This window comes from Candida orthopsilosis (genome assembly GCF_000315875.1).
Source record: "Candida orthopsilosis Co 90-125, chromosome 6 draft sequence".
Classification (NCBI taxonomy): Eukaryota; Fungi; Ascomycota; class Pichiomycetes; order Serinales; family Debaryomycetaceae; genus Lodderomyces; species Lodderomyces orthopsilosis.
This window is the reverse complement of record NC_018300.1, coordinates 864,514-882,776: the sequence shown is the minus strand read 5'-3', so window position 1 is coordinate 882,776 and position 18,263 is coordinate 864,514. Positions and strand designations below refer to the sequence as shown.

General features: G+C 36.6%; 4 protein-coding genes across 4 annotated transcripts; 1 reads left to right on the top strand and 3 right to left on the bottom strand. All coding sequences in view use genetic code 12, as the record gives it.

Moving 5' to 3' along the window:
- Window positions 1-123: 123 nt before the first annotated feature.
- On the bottom strand, window positions 124-2,280 carry CORT_0F04080 (hypothetical protein; the record flags this gene model as incomplete). Its single annotated transcript, XM_003870711.1, has 1 exon — window positions 124-2,280. One exon carries the CDS (start codon window positions 2,278-2,280, stop codon window positions 124-126), a length of 2,157 nt encoding a protein of 718 aa, XP_003870760.1.
- A 3,176-nt stretch (window positions 2,281-5,456) lies between these two features.
- Window positions 5,457-6,980, bottom strand: CORT_0F04070 (hypothetical protein; the record flags this gene model as incomplete). The annotated part of the gene is made up of 1 exon (XM_003870710.1): window positions 5,457-6,980. One exon carries the CDS (start codon window positions 6,978-6,980, stop codon window positions 5,457-5,459), a length of 1,524 nt encoding a protein of 507 aa, XP_003870759.1.
- A 6,936-nt stretch (window positions 6,981-13,916) lies between these two features.
- Window positions 13,917-15,179, top strand: CORT_0F04060 (Sun41 cell wall glycosidase; the record flags this gene model as incomplete). The annotated part of the gene is made up of 1 exon (XM_003870709.1): window positions 13,917-15,179. One exon carries the CDS (start codon window positions 13,917-13,919, stop codon window positions 15,177-15,179), a length of 1,263 nt encoding a protein of 420 aa, XP_003870758.1.
- Window positions 15,180-15,520: 341 nt separating this feature from the next.
- CORT_0F04050 (Can1 basic amino acid permease) lies at window positions 15,521-17,281 on the bottom strand (the record flags this gene model as incomplete). The annotated part of the gene is made up of 1 exon (XM_003870708.1): window positions 15,521-17,281. One exon carries the CDS (start codon window positions 17,279-17,281, stop codon window positions 15,521-15,523), a length of 1,761 nt encoding a protein of 586 aa, XP_003870757.1.
- Between the last annotated feature and the right edge of the window lie 982 nt (window positions 17,282-18,263).

Genomic DNA, 18,263 nt, shown 5'->3' with positions numbered 1-18,263 from the left:
CGAGAATAGCTTTACCAACAAACTCCAATCATACCATACTGAATAAGTACAAACTGAATAACACATTTACGAATTAGAAATCTCTATAAACCATACTTCAAGAAGGATAAAATCGATCTCTTTTCAAGATTGTTCAATCAGAGCCTTAGCATCAACATATGCACATCTATGCTCCTCATTTCTAGTCAATACATGCTCGCTCAACCATTCATTAGCAATGTATCTTGCACCACAAGCCACACATTCACCACTCAATGGTAATTTATCTCCTAAAGTATGAGCCGTCTTACCCCTTGCATCGTCAAATTTGAAATGCAGATGCAACAAATGTTTCTTGTAATCATAAGGTCGATTAAAATTTTGTGTCTTGTGATTACACATTTCTCTAGGGTAAACACATTGGAATCTACCAATTTCATTATGTATTCGCATATGACGAGTTAAATCACGACTAATGAACTTGTCACAAACGGGACAATGGGCTCCTTTACTTGTCTTCTTTTTAGGTGCTGCATGTGATTTGGTTTTGGGCTCTTGCTTGTTGACTTCAGATCCAATTGATGCTGTACTATGGGGAGAGCTATGATTTGAGAGCGTTTGGTTCACCGTTGGATATACTTCATGATCTTCATCGGAATTTATGTATTGATCAATGTTGAATTGTGGAATGTCTGCAGAATATGTGGATTGTGAATAGTTGTCGACATCAGCCCCTGAGGTTTTCCCTGGTGATGATTCGTTTTGAGACACATAAGGATCAACTGATAAGCCTAACGGAGTGAATTCTTCCTTTATAGGTTCCTGATGTCCTTCACCCGCGTCTTCTTCTCGAAATTCGGGAATTGGAAAACCCATAATGTTTGAGTCCACTATCTCCTCACACTGAGTATTCAGAAAATGACTTCCCTTATTTAGGTAAATTTCAAAGGATTGGTTGAAATTGTTTACTCCACCATCGAAACCTGCGGCGGGGGAGAAGTAACTTCCACTTGCAACAGTGTCAATACCTGGCGTATGGTCCAATTCAAAGTAGCTCTTTGCTGGTGGTTCAACAGATGGTGTTAGGTTGAAACTGGGAACTGACTCATACATAGTACCCTCATTCAATTGCATATCTCGTTTCACATCAAAATCTTCGCGTGTTAACGTCATAGAGAGTCGCAGTGGACCATGATTTACACCACCTGGCGTTCTGTTCCAATAATCAGTTCCGGAATCAGACTGAGATGAGGAGACGAGTCTGTTTGGTAGATTGACCTTTTTATTTATTCCATCCAACTTTAAATGAAAGCCTGGCTTTTTTCTTGGTCTTCCTCGCTTTGCTTTAGTCTTAGGTTCAAACGTTGTTTCCTTTGTGGTTGGAAGTCCATGTGGGAAATTCGCCATATCGTTGTTTGCAGGGACATTCAGTTGAGTCGCTTGTGAAAAGTTTGGCAATTGTTGAGCTTCATTAGGTTTTTTCGCGACATCAGAAGGATACTGGAAATTGGACTGTTTATGAAGATTGTTAAACTGGGTCGCTTGTGAAGGTATATGGTGTGAGTTGTAAGGTTGATTAAATGTTGGGGGAAATGATGATTGTACATTTTCATATTGTTCAGGGTGAACTTGTTTAGAATATGAATGCAGATGATGCGCAGCTTGCTGTTGATGTAGATTGTCAACCGGTAGCTGCTCATGGTATTGTTGTGGTGGTTGCTGGTGAGGGTAGTGATGCTGGCTGGTGAAATGTAGATTTTGCGAACCCTGATTAACATTGTATTCCACATGATTCTGATACTGTGGCTGAGTTGCTGTGTTTTGGTAATCTCGATGTAATTGCTCTTGGTAAACAGGTTGAACGTTTTCATCGTACTGATGATTCGAAGACAAACGGTATCCATCATCCCCATGTTGCAGTGGAGGTACATCAACACTCTGGTCGTAATTATGCAAGACTTCATAATTTTGCATTATATTATGAACTTCTTCTTCTATCGACTTATCAGTATAGAACGTTTCAATTCTAGACGACGGCACGGAAATAGCCCCTCTATCCACAAAATATCCATTATCATTTGTGCCATACGCAGACTCCTGATGGTACTCGACAAATTCTTGCTGGTTCAATATTTTCGGCTCTTGATAGACGAAATCTGGCGTTTGGCTACCACTCTTTTGTAGCGCTTGTGCCGACCTATTATAATGTCGGAACAACGACTTGGACAACTGTGAGTGGTAATTTGATTTGTTGAACTGTGGATTGGGTGACGAATTATGGTCAATTTCGTTTAATGTCATTTTCGTTTTAGCACATATGGGGTGTAAATTGAGTTGTTTCTTTGTGTAGATGAATAGTTGAAAATTAATAAATGAAAGCTGGTCTATGTTAGAAAGTGTTTTAAGTAGTCAATATATCTAGTCTGATGATGCTTAGTACAGTTCTATAACAAATCTTGATTGGTCATAAATATATTTCTTGTGGTATTAATTTAATAAAAGATTTACGAAATCCGTTTTGTCTTTGCCATAATCAATTTTTTTTTCTTCTTCTTTCTCTTTGCTCTCTCTCTTTCTGTCACTAACTACTTTATGACTTTGTACCAAGGCTTATGTATTAGACGACATAAACAGAGCCGGATACGGGAACATGAAAAAAAAAAGAAAACGAATTAATGCATTGCGTGTAAGATCTGAGAATCTCTACGGTAACTTAAGATCTTTAACAAATCCGTATTTTGGATACATGTCTTAAAAGATCTGGCTATATCGCTATGTGTGAGGTGGCAAAGACTAAAGTAATCCCGCAAATCATCCGAGAAACTTTCTTCTAACCTATAAACTCCTCCACTTTGTAATCAATTGCCTGCATATGTAACATGTCAAATGAAAGTTTTGAACTATTTTGTAAATCGTTTTGATGTCGCATAATCTCGCTTTACAGTACACACACCTAGAACCAATTACAATGAGAATCAACTAAAGCAAGGTAGTGTTTACCAGATATATCCTCCCTAGAGGCTGTTCTCAGCTTAGCCTGTGATATAATTGCATCCGCATACCTTTTGAAGATACTTTCTTCATACGCTAAATAAATTAACTTTGTATTGCTTGTTGCTGGCAAATTCTCGGCGAAATATTACCGAGTCGAACATTTAACCGAGCAATGACGTAAACTAAACGCCTCCGATTACAACTCACATTCTAATGTAAAGCACCTCGAATCTGAGAGGATATTTGGAAACTAATTCCGCATCTTGTCTAATTAGTTATTTTGATTGCAATAATTACAAGTAATGCTTCCCCTCAAGCGGCATGTAGTTGGCGTGCACTTGACCTAAATTTTTGTAGTTGCATGCAACTTGATGCAACTATAAAGAAAATGAATGAAGCTACAAAAAGGCCAGCCATTTTCTGCTATTGACAATCACCCCGCAAACTCGCCAGAAGACACGATGCATCATCCTGGAGTTCCGCAGTATGTCAAATGCCAATTTCTAGCAAGAGGAGTAGTAAGTAACAATAAAATGAAATGTGGTGAGGTACACCAATATAGATGAGGTGAGAGAGACTTTGTATTTCGAGCATTTTATTACACACAAGAACAATGCATTTTAGCTTATGACTTCAGTGAAAAGGGATTTAGTTGTTGTCTGTTGAAGAGAATTGAACCACATCACGTGAATAAATCGTGTAATCAAATAAACGGAAAACGGAAGAAAACGGCAAAAAGCGGAGAAACATAAATATTCATAGCAATCGTAGATATTTCAAACGACAAGAAAAACTTTCTTAAATCGAATTTCTAACACACTAAAATCCTTTCGGTATGTGTTTTGGTCTTCAAATAGGAATACTTGATTTCAAGAATTGCGGTACGTGCACATGATAAAGTTTTGTGCGCGGCTGTTTCGAGGCAGCATGGTTTGTCAATGTGTCGAGTTCCAGGAGATTGGAGAATATTGCAACCGTGATCACCACGACTACGAAGCACAGAGTCGAAAAACACAGCAGTTCCACAATTTAAACCATTTGGCTCATTTTACACTCACTTTTTGCAGAAGCAGCTGTTCGGTGTAAAATCCATACGATTAGCGATGACTTTGTAGAGGCCGTTGTAATTTAGATTTGACTTTTGAGTCTTGGTTGCCTTTATGTACACCTTATGTCCTTTATAAAAACTAACATGGCAAATTTTGTAATGGAAGAATTTTGCGATTATTTTGGGCAATTGCTGGAGCTTTTGCGTCCGCAGTTAACATCAGCAATGTCCATTTTGCAATTCAACCTTCTTTGATGGTTTTACAATTCGAGTTCATCCTTGTTATTGAAAATTATCACTTTTTTCTGGATGTAAAATTGACAGGTTCAACTCAGAGCTAGAGTCAGGCCATGGACCCCTTGAAGGGACCGCTAGCTTTCTTGACCAACAATTACTTTGGGAGCTTTAGTAATCAGCCAGTGTCACTGGATTTTGTTCTTGCCTTTTTGCAGGTTATGTCGGATATATTACCTTCAATTTTTGGACTAAGATTTTATCATGGTGTTATTCGGACTTTTAATAATTCAAGGTCGCGTGATTTACTAGTATAATAAATGTAAAACACTGTACATTGTTGCCCTGATTCCGTCAGTAAAAGTTCATTCTCCATTTTATTACTTACCTTGAAATAGTTGCAAAACGTCAGCTTTGCAACGACCGGATGACCCTCCTTCAGACATATCTGCTTTCACTACCTATACCTCTACACTTGAAACTTTGTGATTAATCGCTTAAATTAAGGAACACGACTAAAAAAGGTTAACACTTGTAAAGCACACAAAAGGATTTTATCACACCAAAAAATCCATGATTGTCCTGTTGCCTGCATTTTACAAACGTAGCCTCCTGTTGAAAACAGTTGGACACTCCCTGACAATTTTTTGCTTACCATTCTTAAGAAATGGTTTAAGCCTTGTAAAATCACAACGAACACAAAGACTGCCAAGAGGGAAACAAATGCTTCTTCGTGACATTGTTTTACTTTGTCATGTCTTAGAAAGGAAATGAATTTACCCTATTGTTAAAGTCTGAAGCGGCCAAGTAGCAACAGACTTCAAATATGAACAAGACACTAAAGAGTAACTTGTCATAATCGAGGCTCAAATATGCATACATGATTTATGGTTATGATATTTTTTGTTTCATGAGGATATGCGCCTGGTTTAGTCATTGCAAGCGAAGAAAACTTAAAACTTTATTTTTAGAAAGGGTCCCTATTTCTTATTAATATACATACATTATACAGTTAGTAAATTTTTAGCTTCATGTAGCATTATAGTCATCTAAGTTGGTCTTTGATTATAATGGTAGTGGTAAAGCGCTGAATAAACGATATGATAATTCGGCTCAAAACAAGCCAAATACGAGTTCTAGTCTAAGCTTCCATATCATTTCCTCCTAAGTTCCCCCTCAGTTCCTCCACCTTTGTGACCTCTCATTTTGGATCAAGCATGGGACATCTTTTTGATAAATCCGACGTAAGAATATGCTCATCTAACCAAACCTCTCCCGTAAATCGCAACCCACAGGGGCAAGTGCCCCAATGAGGCAATTTGTCACTTAAATTATGCAATTTCTTCACTTCCGGATCATCAAAGTTGTAATGACGATTAAGTAAATGTTTCTTGTAATCATAAGGACGATTGAATTTACCCAGTTTGTGACGACATTGCTGCTTAGGAAATTCACAAGTGAATCGAGCTTCTGATTGATGAGTACGCATGTGTCTTGACATATCTCGAGTGATTCTTTTACCACAAATTTCACATACTCGATGATCAACAAATCGAGCTTCAACTAATGGGATGGGGATGGAATTGATGTTTGAATTGACAAAGGTTGTCATGTCTGGGTACTCGGCAACATCCATATGGTGGTGAGAAGGTAATGTGGGTAAATTTGTAGGTACAAATGGGAGTGATGCTGATTGATACGGTAATGGAGGACGGGTGTATAATGGCTGGGTTTGTTGTTGTTGATACAGTGTTAACAGAGGCAGCAGTTGCAGATGTAAAACTTGGAATTGGGTCGGTGGCTGCATTGGTATTGCGTGAGACGAACTTTGCAGCACTTGTTGATTTTCATCATAGCTGGTAGAAGCAGAAGATTGTGAATGCGGATACACACTGCTCTCTTGAATTGGCGGTCGATTGAATCCGTTAGTGGAGGCCAAGCTCTGATCAGATGTGCTGGGGCCCGTTGTAGTTGTGACATAATTAGCAGTGTGTTTGGCTCTTTCTGTATGTGCTATTGATGCTGGTATTGATGAAGACGAAACTTCTTGACTACTTTCTAACAGATACTGTTGTTGGATGGGTAACGAACCAGCGCCAGTTTGATCAATTTGATTTAGTGTTTCATTAGAATGCATATTTGAATTGAACGTAGGCTGTAATTGTTGACTCATGGGGTCGACATTTGTATTTACACTTGATGTTGATGCATTTGCAGAAGCAGTAATTGCCTCTTGTGACGAGGCATTCGGTACCACTGACTGTTGCTGCTGTTGTTGTTGCTGCTGTTGTTGTTGCTGCTGTTGTTGTTGCTGCTGCTGTTGTTGCTGCTGCTGCTGCTGTTGTTGTTGTTGTTGTTGTTGTTGTTGTTGTTCCATAGTGGGAAATGGTGCTTGTGACTGCAGTAGAAGCTGATATGATGTTAACTGCTGGTGGGACATTATTGGTGAATGGGGATGTTGTAATACAGGGGTGTACCGTTGTTGCATTTGCAATTGCTGCGCCTGTAATTGTAATTGTGGGTGCAAAGTCTGTTGTGACTGCTGTTGCTGTGCATATTGAGGATAGATGTGAAGTGGATATTGTTGTTGTTGTTGATGTATGGTACTCATGTTACTTACTGGTTGAAATTGTGGTTGATATATTTGATGCTGAGAAAAGGGTGGTTCTGCAATAGGCCCATCTTGAGGTAGCTGACTATCACCATAATTGTCTTTCTTTGACATGCCTAGCTCTTATTGTTCTTCCCTTTAAAGTTTTGTCCTCTTCATCCAGTTTCGAGACAATTAGTTTAAGCTTCAGTTCCATTTACAATTTATGGGCTTAAATTTTTGGTTGGCAAATTAATAATTATTGAGCCAAAATGATTTATATAATTGAGTTTTAGTGGAATGTTAGCACCTGTTGTATATGATTTAGTTGTTAGTCTGTCGTTGCTATTTTGGTGATCCTTAGATTCGTATTTTTTTTGCAACGAGGGATAAATTATAGCGCTCCACAAGTTTGCTTTGATGCTTCCTTTATAGATGAATGTTCCAACCTTAATACTATCGTACCCTGCTTAATTTAGTATACTATCAACAGGAGCCCCTTATTTTGCAATTATTTTGAAGGGTGCTGGCGTATAAGAAAATAAACAATATTAAGCGCCAAAAAAAAAAAACTGGGCTTGTTGATTGTACTTTTAAATTTTGTAGTGAATCAGATATAGTACAAGGACTAAGGGGGAGCTTGTGGGGTAAGGGTGATAAGTGGGAACTGTAGTATAGTTGAAATCAAGACTCCGTCAAGGTTTTTCTCTTACGTGAACAAAGTTGCAATTTACAAAACAAATGGACAATTGGATCTCTTTATATATAAATATGCCATACTTGAATACAATTAAAAGCAATGCCTTTACTATTTAGTAGGGAATAAATCTTTATTGTTTTAACAATATTATATTTAATTTTAATTTTTTATCAACGAAAAGCACAAAGAATTAAGTTTCTTTCACAGTCAGATTTCAGAAGTTTTTTCTTCTTCTTCTTTCGTACTTTTATTGTTTTGAGATCTGAAGCTTTGGTTTTTGTGGCCTTGCAGATTTTTAGTAATAAAACAATTATTTTATTTTTCATTGGTTGGTTTTGTACTATTTGTAATGCAGACTTCCATTACATCACACTAGACATATGGAAAGGAGTCTATAATCAAGGCGAACAACTATACAATTAATCTGTATTCGCACATGTGGCATAACACCACTTTTTTGATGCATAGAGGGTCTAGTTTCAGTAATAATTCGTATTTGGTTTTTTTTATTCGTTCGTATGCCAGCGATTGACATAGTTCTGCCAATCCTTCATTTATGCTTAGTCATCTTTTTCAACAATCTCTTCCCTCGTAACCATTACTAATCTGTACGCAAATCTTTTTCTTCCATCTCAACAAAGATTAACGAAAAATTGAAAATGAAGAAGGGTCTCATCCCTGCAGTTTTTACTTCGTTGTCAGAGTTGAGGATATTGAAGTTAAGAAAGGAGGCACAAAGTTCCAAAATTTAATGCAAACATTTTTAACTCCGCTCTTCTGCCACTATCGTTCTGTTAGCTTGCATGATTTGTTGTCGTCTACGGGGATGTCAATGCCTGACCAAATCGCCCCATTTTTACGTATGTTTGAAGAATGATTTTTTTTTTTTCAGTGGCATTGGATCTCTGCGGCTAATGGCCGGTGAACGGAACTGCAACAACAAACGAAGTTGTACGTTTGTACACGACAAATTATAGTCACAGAATCTGCTACAATTTTAGTACTGGGTGAAGTAAGAGGCGTAACCTGCTATAGCCTTAGTTAATCCAAGAACACACATTTCAGCACACTCTACACGAGTAAATGCCGTCACCAGTTTCAATCATCATTTTTATTTCCTTGGATATCGAGAACTCCATCGGATACTGTTTTGCTACACAAAGACACTGTTGCGCTATTACCCAATTCAGCGAATCGTACTAAGGCAGGAAAAGAAATAGAAATACACACACCTGTGTCCCATAAAGTAAGAAATGGTGCATATCGTCACTTACAACAAAGGAAGAAAGGAGTTTTTATTGAATGCAAAGAAGTGGTTTCATAATCTGTTTCTTTTTTTCAGCGCAGTAGCCCTTTATTTCCAACAGATATAAATCACATCTCCATCTAAGCCACTCTTTTAATTGAGCTCGTCGGCTACCTCGCTCCCACCCACTTGTTAGTCAAATTCTTTCGGCTAGAGAAGCATGAAGCAAAAGAAGGTATGTGTAATACAGAAAACGCTGTAAATATTAGTATCAACTCCAATTTGTATGTGTTCTCAACTTGGAAAATCTAAAAATGCTCATAATCATCAGTATCTGTTAAAACTCGCTAAGTTTTTCGGAGTAACTATTGTGCACGCAACACAATTATACTGAACCCCTTACTGGTGTTGAATTATGAGGAGAGGTGGTACATAAGATTGATCCAACTAAATATTATTTAACATTTGTCTATTCGCCGTATAAATTGTGCAAAAGGCGTCCATGTAGCAGATAATGCTTAGGAAAAGGGTCCCTCAAGGCACATTCACAGCCATTACAGTAATTAACGTTAATCAAAAAAAAAAACGTTAAATTGATTTTATAAAAGCTCGTTAAGCTAATGTCTTTTACTTATACGCTACCATTGTTCGCTAGTAATGAGGCACCCCTTTTAGTGGCAAAAAGGTTGAGTAGCCTTCATAACGCCATAGCTTTGAAATCAGTTAAACGAACTCGTTCTCGCTAAAGCTCTCTCGTAAATTGATTAGACGACTTAGGGAAGAACCAAGGTCTCGCGCAAAGTTACACTGTTAATTCTTCCGATAATCACAATAAGTAATGGAAACTGAGTACAAAAATTCAACAATGAAAAGTTGGTTGTTGAATTGTTGTGTGTATTGTTCAATGACCAAAAAAAAAATTTTTCACCTTACTTTAATTCCACAATCTGATCTTGTGTACGTTGATTGTTTAATTAGTAATGAGCTAATTCAGTAGATTGTTTCCTAATTCTATTCTTATCTTTGTGTATAGTTATCTCATTGGTCATTCCGAAGTTTTGATTTTGCTGCTAAGGTTTTTGTATACCACTTTTGTGTAAGACCAATTGCTCCTTCGGGGATCAGCAGTAAATAACGGTTACGTAGAGCTAAGAGGTAAGGGAATTGACTATTACAATAGTAAAAATATGAATTTCGTAATTCTCTTGCAATAGAATCCAAATTAGGGGTTACAATTCAAACATTAGGTTTGATTAAAAACACCCTCTAAAAGCTTAATCTAAAAAAGCCAATAGTTAACTTGTTCTGTTCTTTATTCGTGAACTCTGCTCTAACTCTCTTCAAGCTTATAACAGTAAGGCTCTACATGAAGATAACATTATTAATAGTTTCTACACAGCTTTAACTCCATTTGCATTTACGACCTCAATTTTTTTAAACTATTGTTCTCGTAAACAATAGGCATCGAATTTCAGAACAAAAGAAAAAAATTAAAAATTCCAATATTCGTGCCAAGAACAAAAAACTAAAGAACAGAAATTTTCATTTTCCTTCTTTATGGTTACAAAGCCACCACACAGTCACCGAAAATCAAGTCACAACTTCTCAGGATATATTTAACTGCACTTCACAATCTCACAAAACATCCTCAAAAGCGGGTAAGAAGATATCCACAACAACAATGCGTTACCCTAATGGTCAATTTATTGAGTATTGAGAGCAGTGACGACACCAAAAGCTAGAACAATAGCAATCACAATCCCAATGACATCACTATTTGTCCTGAAATGACATGACAAATATAAATAATGATTCAGACCCATCTATGGAGAACACTCACTATTGCTAAGAATGACAAAGAATGAATGTTACGAAAAATACTACTTCACCTACGTTTGGAAATAGAAATGGCTGAGCTCAAAGCCCCTCTCCTCTATGGAGATAAAAGTGTGGCGTCAATTTTGTTTTTGGCGGAGTAAGGATTGATAATAACGTCGAAAATACGCGAAACTTACTTTTCCATGAACACTATTAGTTACTTAACCTGCTTACTTAGTACCTTATCATTGTGCGTCTCAAACAAGGATCAAGTGCACATTACATTGGTTGTAATCGAATTTTCAACCCTAACAGCAATATCTCCTCACTGGCGGCCCCACTCATACATTATCTTAATCTGACTGGCTTATCCGTCTCTGCTTACCTTCATTGTCCGATGTTCATTGTTCTCAACAAACTAAAAGTCGGCATAATGTGCATACAAAGGGGTTTGTTGTTGACTTTTTTCGGGGATGAAGTAGGAAGCTTGAAGAAAGGGGGGTTAGGAACTGGATCTAAAAACAATGTAAGATATACGCAAGGAAGACACGCACCTGAAAATAATGCACCCAGTCGCCAGTATTTTTCACCTACTTTTATTGTTCTGCTTTTGCAAAGTTAGGGTTATGAGGCCTTTGACATTGTTCGCTAAGTTTCTCCATCTCAAACATTGTTTAACATTAATTTTTTTGTTGAATCTCCGCTTTAATGGTTATGAGCTCTGTGAATGCCCTATGAAGCTCGCTATCCCTGACTCTTTCTTTAGTTTGACATAATTAGTAATATTTTAAGGCGTTGGGGCGTGTTTAATTCTGTTCTTTGTTTTTTTTATTTTAACCTTGCAAAGGTAAGGTCTCGAGTGTTGTTTGTTCCTGTTTCTATTGGGAGGGTTCCAACATGACAAACAATAAGAAAATATTGATTACTCGATGTGGTAAAAGCACATTTTTGAACTCCAAGATCGTCTTTCTTGCAATTTTGTTACACTTTTGACTGCTGATTTTTCCAATGTTCTGTTTCCGTTCTTGTTGAAAATTTTATACCACAAGGAGTCACCGTTTGGTCAAGAAAATGGTTTTCAGTTCCTATATCCTTAACCAAAGCTTTGTTGAGAGTTGAACAAAAAGCTCACATGGTATATGTATAAGAATTCTTGTTTGAATTTTATGGACTGGCAGTGTCATTTGATGAAGCAAATGTTTTTGATGACTAATTAGCTGAGCAAATGGCCATCTTCCGAAGATGATAGTCCCGTCTTCACTGGTTTGCAATCAAGTGCTCTTTTTACCTTTAGCGTCTCTTTAAGCATGTTGATTTTTACATTTTACACTTCTACTTCAGTTAGAATATGCAAGCTTACTAGTTTTGTTTTCGCCAAATACAATTTTCTTGGGTGGAAAAAAGACGTTGGAATTAGTTGTCCTGCATATATTACCTTTTTCCCTTACATATAATATTTTTTCTTACAGCTAGCATTATACAAAGACACAAGAGTTCAGTTGACTGACTGCCATTAGGTAAATGAACTAAACAGTTAAAAACAATAGGTAGGTTATTAGATAGGCAAGAGTCGCCAGCATTCATAGAAGCATAGAAGCAGGTACAATGGCGAGGTACACGCATAAGGCAACCACACTATTGATAGCAATTATTGTTTTCTGTTTTACTTGCTGGTTACTACGTATTGGGTATTACTTCTCTAATGGTGTATCTCTTCCAATTGATATATATATGTATATCACCATTTCTAGTTCTCGGAATCGTAAGAGATTGGAATTTCTTTTGCTTTTTTTGCACTTTTGCATATTCATACAGACAGACTAAAACAACTAAACTAATAGATTCAGTTTTGAAACAACTACACTTACACTTACACTTACACACTCATTTAATTACTCACCACTAGTCATTCATTTTTTCATTCAGTGTTATTAATAACAAACTTGAGGTATGTATCAGAGATGTTCCTTTTTTTTTTTCTACAGATTGGTTTGTTTTACAGAAGTATTTGACAGGAGAGTAGACGAAAGGAAAAAGTGTGTTACAAAATTGTTTCACACTAAAAATAGAAAGATAAGCCAGCAAAAACACGACAACAACAGCAACAACCACATAGCAAACATCGAGAAAGAGTTACAACAAACCTTTGTTTACTGCAATAGTGGCTTTGAAAACATATAAACAAATTTAGCAATGATCTACAATTTCAGTCCCAGCGAAGAATTCCATACCACATATACCAGGAATAAAGCATATCCGATACAATACACTTTTGGTCACTTTAACACGACCACAACCAAAAAAGAAAAGTTTATTATAACCCAATCAACTAAGATCAAGAAAAACTGTACATCTCAATGGAATGAGAAAAAGGTATGCAAGTGGTACAAGTTGAAATTTAAAGATGCACCTGTGTTAGTCTTGCGAGAAAGACAAAGAATGATCCAGTCGATTTGCTAATACTACTACTAGTATTCAAATTTTCGTGTGTTGCTTGTTGTAACTAACATGGCTGGTGAAGAAGAAAGATAAATTTAATAACCAGCATAAACAAAGAGAACACAAAGACGCGCATTTTTTAACAAAAAAAATAAAAAATGACACGATATTTGTAATTTCAATGCACACATTCCATGCATCACATTACCATTGCATCACAACACATATAATAATAACAATACACAAGAATTATACGACATCCAACACTACTACGCCGTTAATATGAAACGATTTTAAATTTATGACACTGAACTCACAACCAAACCTCAATACTTAACCTACTAAAAGCAATGTCATATTTTCGTATCGTATAATGTCGTGAAATGTCTTTGTGTGAGACGCATACATATACACCAACTCCTTAAGATTAATAGTAAACAACAGACCAAGCAACTAAACAAATGAATAATAATAATCAGACAACAAAACAACAAACAATCCACCCCCCCCCCGGCAGAAAAATTTTAACCAACCTTCAATCCAAAAAAATCACAACGATACAACACACTTCTTTTCTTTTTGTATATACTTCACTACATCACATACAAAGCAAATCAAAACCAATCTGTTATTGTCCAACTAATACGTTGTGTTTTATACTAACTTAAATCTAACCTCAAGTCATTCCTTTTTAATATCCTCAGAGATTACATTCATTTACGTTAGTTAACTTTGCAACTCATTTACTCAAATACCCACCCACCCACGTCACTCATTTTCAGTTAAAAGTATACCCACAGATATACCTAAATCTCACTTATACGTTCCTTTAACACAATCACTTTCAATTTAGAGCTCCTTTTTTTCAATGAAGTTTTCCAATTCTTTCGTTTTAGCTTTTGCTGCTTGTGCACTTGCTGTTCCGGCACCAGCTGTCAATTTAGGCTACAAAGATCACGCTGTTGTTCCAGTTGCTAAAAGAGAAGAAGACTGTCAAGAACCAGTTTTCCATGGTCATCATAAACATAAGAGAGCTGTAGTTTATGAATATGCCTATGTTACAGTTACTGTTGATGCCAAGGGTAATCCAGTTACTACTACTGCTACTACTTCTACCGAATCAACTGGTGATGCTCAACAAACTGATAATACTTCACTGGATATTTCATCCACCACCACCATTGTTCAAAATGATTCGTTAACTTCAAATGAACCATCAACATTGTCTTTACCTAGTGGAACCATTACTCCATCAACTTCTTCAGCTGAAGCTTCTTCAACTGGTGGATCTTCTTCTTCTTCCAATGGTATTAATGGAGATTTATCTGCTTTCCAAGATCCATCTCAAGAATTCCCTGACGGTGTTTACTCATGTGATTATTTCCCATCAGGACAAGGTGTTATTGCCTTGGATCACTTGGGATTCGGTGGTTGGTCAGGTATTTACAACAGTGACACATCAACTGGTGGATCATGTAAAGAAGGTTCTTATTGTTCATATGCATGTCAGAGTGGTATGTCCAAGACTCAATGGCCAGATAATCAACCATCAAATGGTGTTTCAGTTGGAGGATTATTATGTAAAAATGGTAAATTATACAAGACCAATTCAAGATCAAACTACTTGTGTGAATGGGGTGCCGATAAAGCCCGTGTTGTCAGTAACATTGATAAATCAGTTGCCATTTGTAGAACTGATTATCCAGGTACTGAAAATATGGTTATTCCAACTGTGGTTGATGCAGGTTCCACTTCTGTTATTACTGTTGTTGATCAAGATACTTATTACAAATGGAAAGGTGGTGCTACCTCAGCTCAATTTTACGTAAACAATGCCGGTGTTTCATACCAGGATGGGTGTCTTTGGGGTTCATCTGGTTCTGGCGTTGGTAATTGGGCTCCATTAAATTTCGGTACTGGCTATGCTAGTGGAATTGCTTATTTATCATTGATTCCAAATCCAAATAATTATGATTCATTGAATTTTAATGTCAAGATTGTTGCTGCTGATGATTCTTCAAATGTTAGTGGACAATGTGTTTATGAGAATGGTAAATACAATGGAAATGGAAAAGATGGATGTACTGTTGGTGTTACCAAAGGTAAGGGTAACTATGTCTTGTATAACTAGACATACCCAATGGGCATTCAGGCACCATTTTTTCGTTGTTTTTTTTGATTCCCAAATTTACTCAGTTATGTATTTGTTATTAAACACTATCATTCGTGATTAGTTGTTTTGATATATAGCGGACTTTTTTTTTATATACTTACAATAAATTGAATTGAACATTAAATTGAGGGGGGATCTATGAGGATCTAGGATAAGCTAAAAGGATATGCTCTTCTTAAATTACTCTAATTATGAATTAAAACTTTATTATACATTGTATTTATAACATCATTAACGAACGAAGTGAAAAAAAGCCAAGCGCTCTACTGATAATGTAAAAACCTTTATCACCTTCGCCCCTATGCAACAATATCCCAGAATTTCTCCCACAAGTTTCTAGGTTCAGTAGATTCCCATTCCATTTCATCAATTTCTCTAACACCACTATCAATATCGCAATCATCCAAAGGAACAAAATAATCTTTCCAAGATAAACTGAAACCATGGAAAAATAATTGGAATCCAATCCACAATACAACAAAGAAAATTACCGACACATAAGCCGTAAAAAAATCAGTGACATCAAATCCATTGAAGAAAGCTTGGAATCCTTGGACCAAAGTAATCAAAAAGATGAAGAAACAAGCATAGTAAGCAGCAACAGGCATAAACATGGCTTTATAAGGTAATGAATCACGACTTATTCCTCTTCTTTTCAATACTTTTATGAATCTAATATGACTTGCGGAAATGAAACCCCAACAAATCAAACCAGCAGTTGATGAAATGTTTAATAACCAAGTGAATGCATTTTCACCACTCTCAGACACGGCCAAGTAACCCAATGCACCAAATGCAGCAGTTAAACTAACTGCTAAATACGGGACACCACCACGATTAGTCTTGAGGAAAAATTTAGGAGCAACCCCAGCTTCAGCTAAACCATAAACAATACGTGATCCGCAATAAACATTTGAGTTAGCGGCGGAAATAATTGTTGTGACAATGACAGCATTGAAAATATGAGGCAACACTTTAGTTCCTGAGTTATTCATGGCGATGATGAAAGGTGAATTTGAAGTATAACTACCACCAGTCAATTTAGGATCATTATAAGGAACCAATAATCCAATGAAAAACATGCACAAGACGTAAAAAATCAAAATACGAAACAACACCTTTTTAATAGCACGTGGCACTGTACGACGTGGATTAGCGGATTCACCAGCGGAAATACCCGTCAATTCAGTACCTTGGAAAGTGAATGCTGCATTGATTAATGAAGATAACCAACCGAGAAATCTCTTTGTTGCAGTATCAGAAACCAAAATACCATCACCCCATGCATATCCATTTCTCCAGTACCTGAACCCAACGGGACCAGTTTTACCAGCTCCACAAACCATACATAAGGCATAAATGATCCATCCAAACACAGCCAACACTTTAATTGAAGCCACCCAAAATTCAACCTCACCATAAAACTTGACGGGGAAGAAGTTGAACACAGTAATAATGACAAAAAAAATACTAATCCATGCTGCTAATGGTACAGCATCAGTCCAGTACTCTATAACTTGTCCAATAACCGACAATTCTAACGCAAAAGTAATGGCCCAACTGAACCAATACAACCAACCATTTGCTGCACCAGCAGATTTCGAAATCCACCTAGTGACGAATTGAGCAAAAGAACCCGAGACCGGAATCAATGTTGCCATTTCACCCAAGGATTGAGTAACTGAAAATGCAATTGTTGTCATAAACAAGAACGATATAAGTGATAAAACAGGTCCAGCTTGATTTAATGTGCTTCCTGTAGAAATGAAAAGACCAGTACCAATAGTACCACCTAGAGCAATCATTGATACATGACGTGCTTTTAAACCACGTTTGATTTCGTTGACTGATCCATCTTCTTCAGATTCATCTTCACGAAGGAAAAGGTCGTCATCTTGTATAAAATTGGTATCTTGTTGTTTTTCTTTGATGCTGAATGGTGTTGATTGTGATGGGGATATGGCGTTGGAATGTGGTGGTGCTGCAACAGCAGTGTTGTGATGTAATGAGTTTGAAGTTGATGATGTAGAGCCACCCTTTTCTAGATCGTGATGACTCATTGTTGAAGAAGCTTCTTGGTGGGCGGGTATAAGGTTGCAGAATAAATGAAAACTTTTGATTGTGTTTTTGAAAAAGAGGAATATGTCTGACAGTATATATACAAGTTTGACGAGGAGAAATTCTTTAATCAAAACCAAATGTAAAACAATAAATGAGTAAGGAGGGTTAATAAAAAAATAGAGACGATAAAATTTTTAATTACATTGTATATGGCTTTATTGGCTTCGGGCGGTTAAATTGTAAATTAACATTGTTACTTGGAAATTTCTTTTTTCTTGTTGCGAAGTGGACCTTGAAATTTTAATTTATGCATTTTGCATTTCTTCTGATAAGAAAATGTAATTTATACCAACCGCCGTAAAAGAAAATTTCTATCCAAACAGAAATTAACTTCAATAGCGAAAACCCTATTCGTAGTAAATATCGTACGACTGATTACTCTTATCAGTTTTCTTGTGCTTTGGTTGACCCCAACTTCAAATTTCCAGATAGGGTATGAGAAAGGAATGTTAAAAAGAGGGGGTTGTAAATTTTACTCCATCAGAAATCAGTATAACACACATCTTTTACCTTCTCATTTTCCCCACAAAATTGACCTAGCGCAATCAACCAATTTAGATACGGGATCTGGAAAGATGATAGATAATGGACAAGCGCGATGTAAAAAGCAGCATTATCCATATATGGAAACCCTCTGTATGCATACGTATATCTATAAGGAAACTAGTAATACCTAATGGAAGGTGAAAGAGAAAATGAGGCAATTGGTTGGGATCAGCTAAGAAACTATATGGCGATTTAAATTATGAGGCGATTTCTTGTTAAAAAATTTTGTTATTTTGAATTGTAATTATATAATATGTTTGTACGGCATCTGATTGCGAAAACAGAAAAACTCTTTTAACTCTGGGTGAGTTACAAAAAAAGAGGAAGCTATTATATTGCCGTATTTAGTTTGGACTATTGTACTTTTGACAGCTC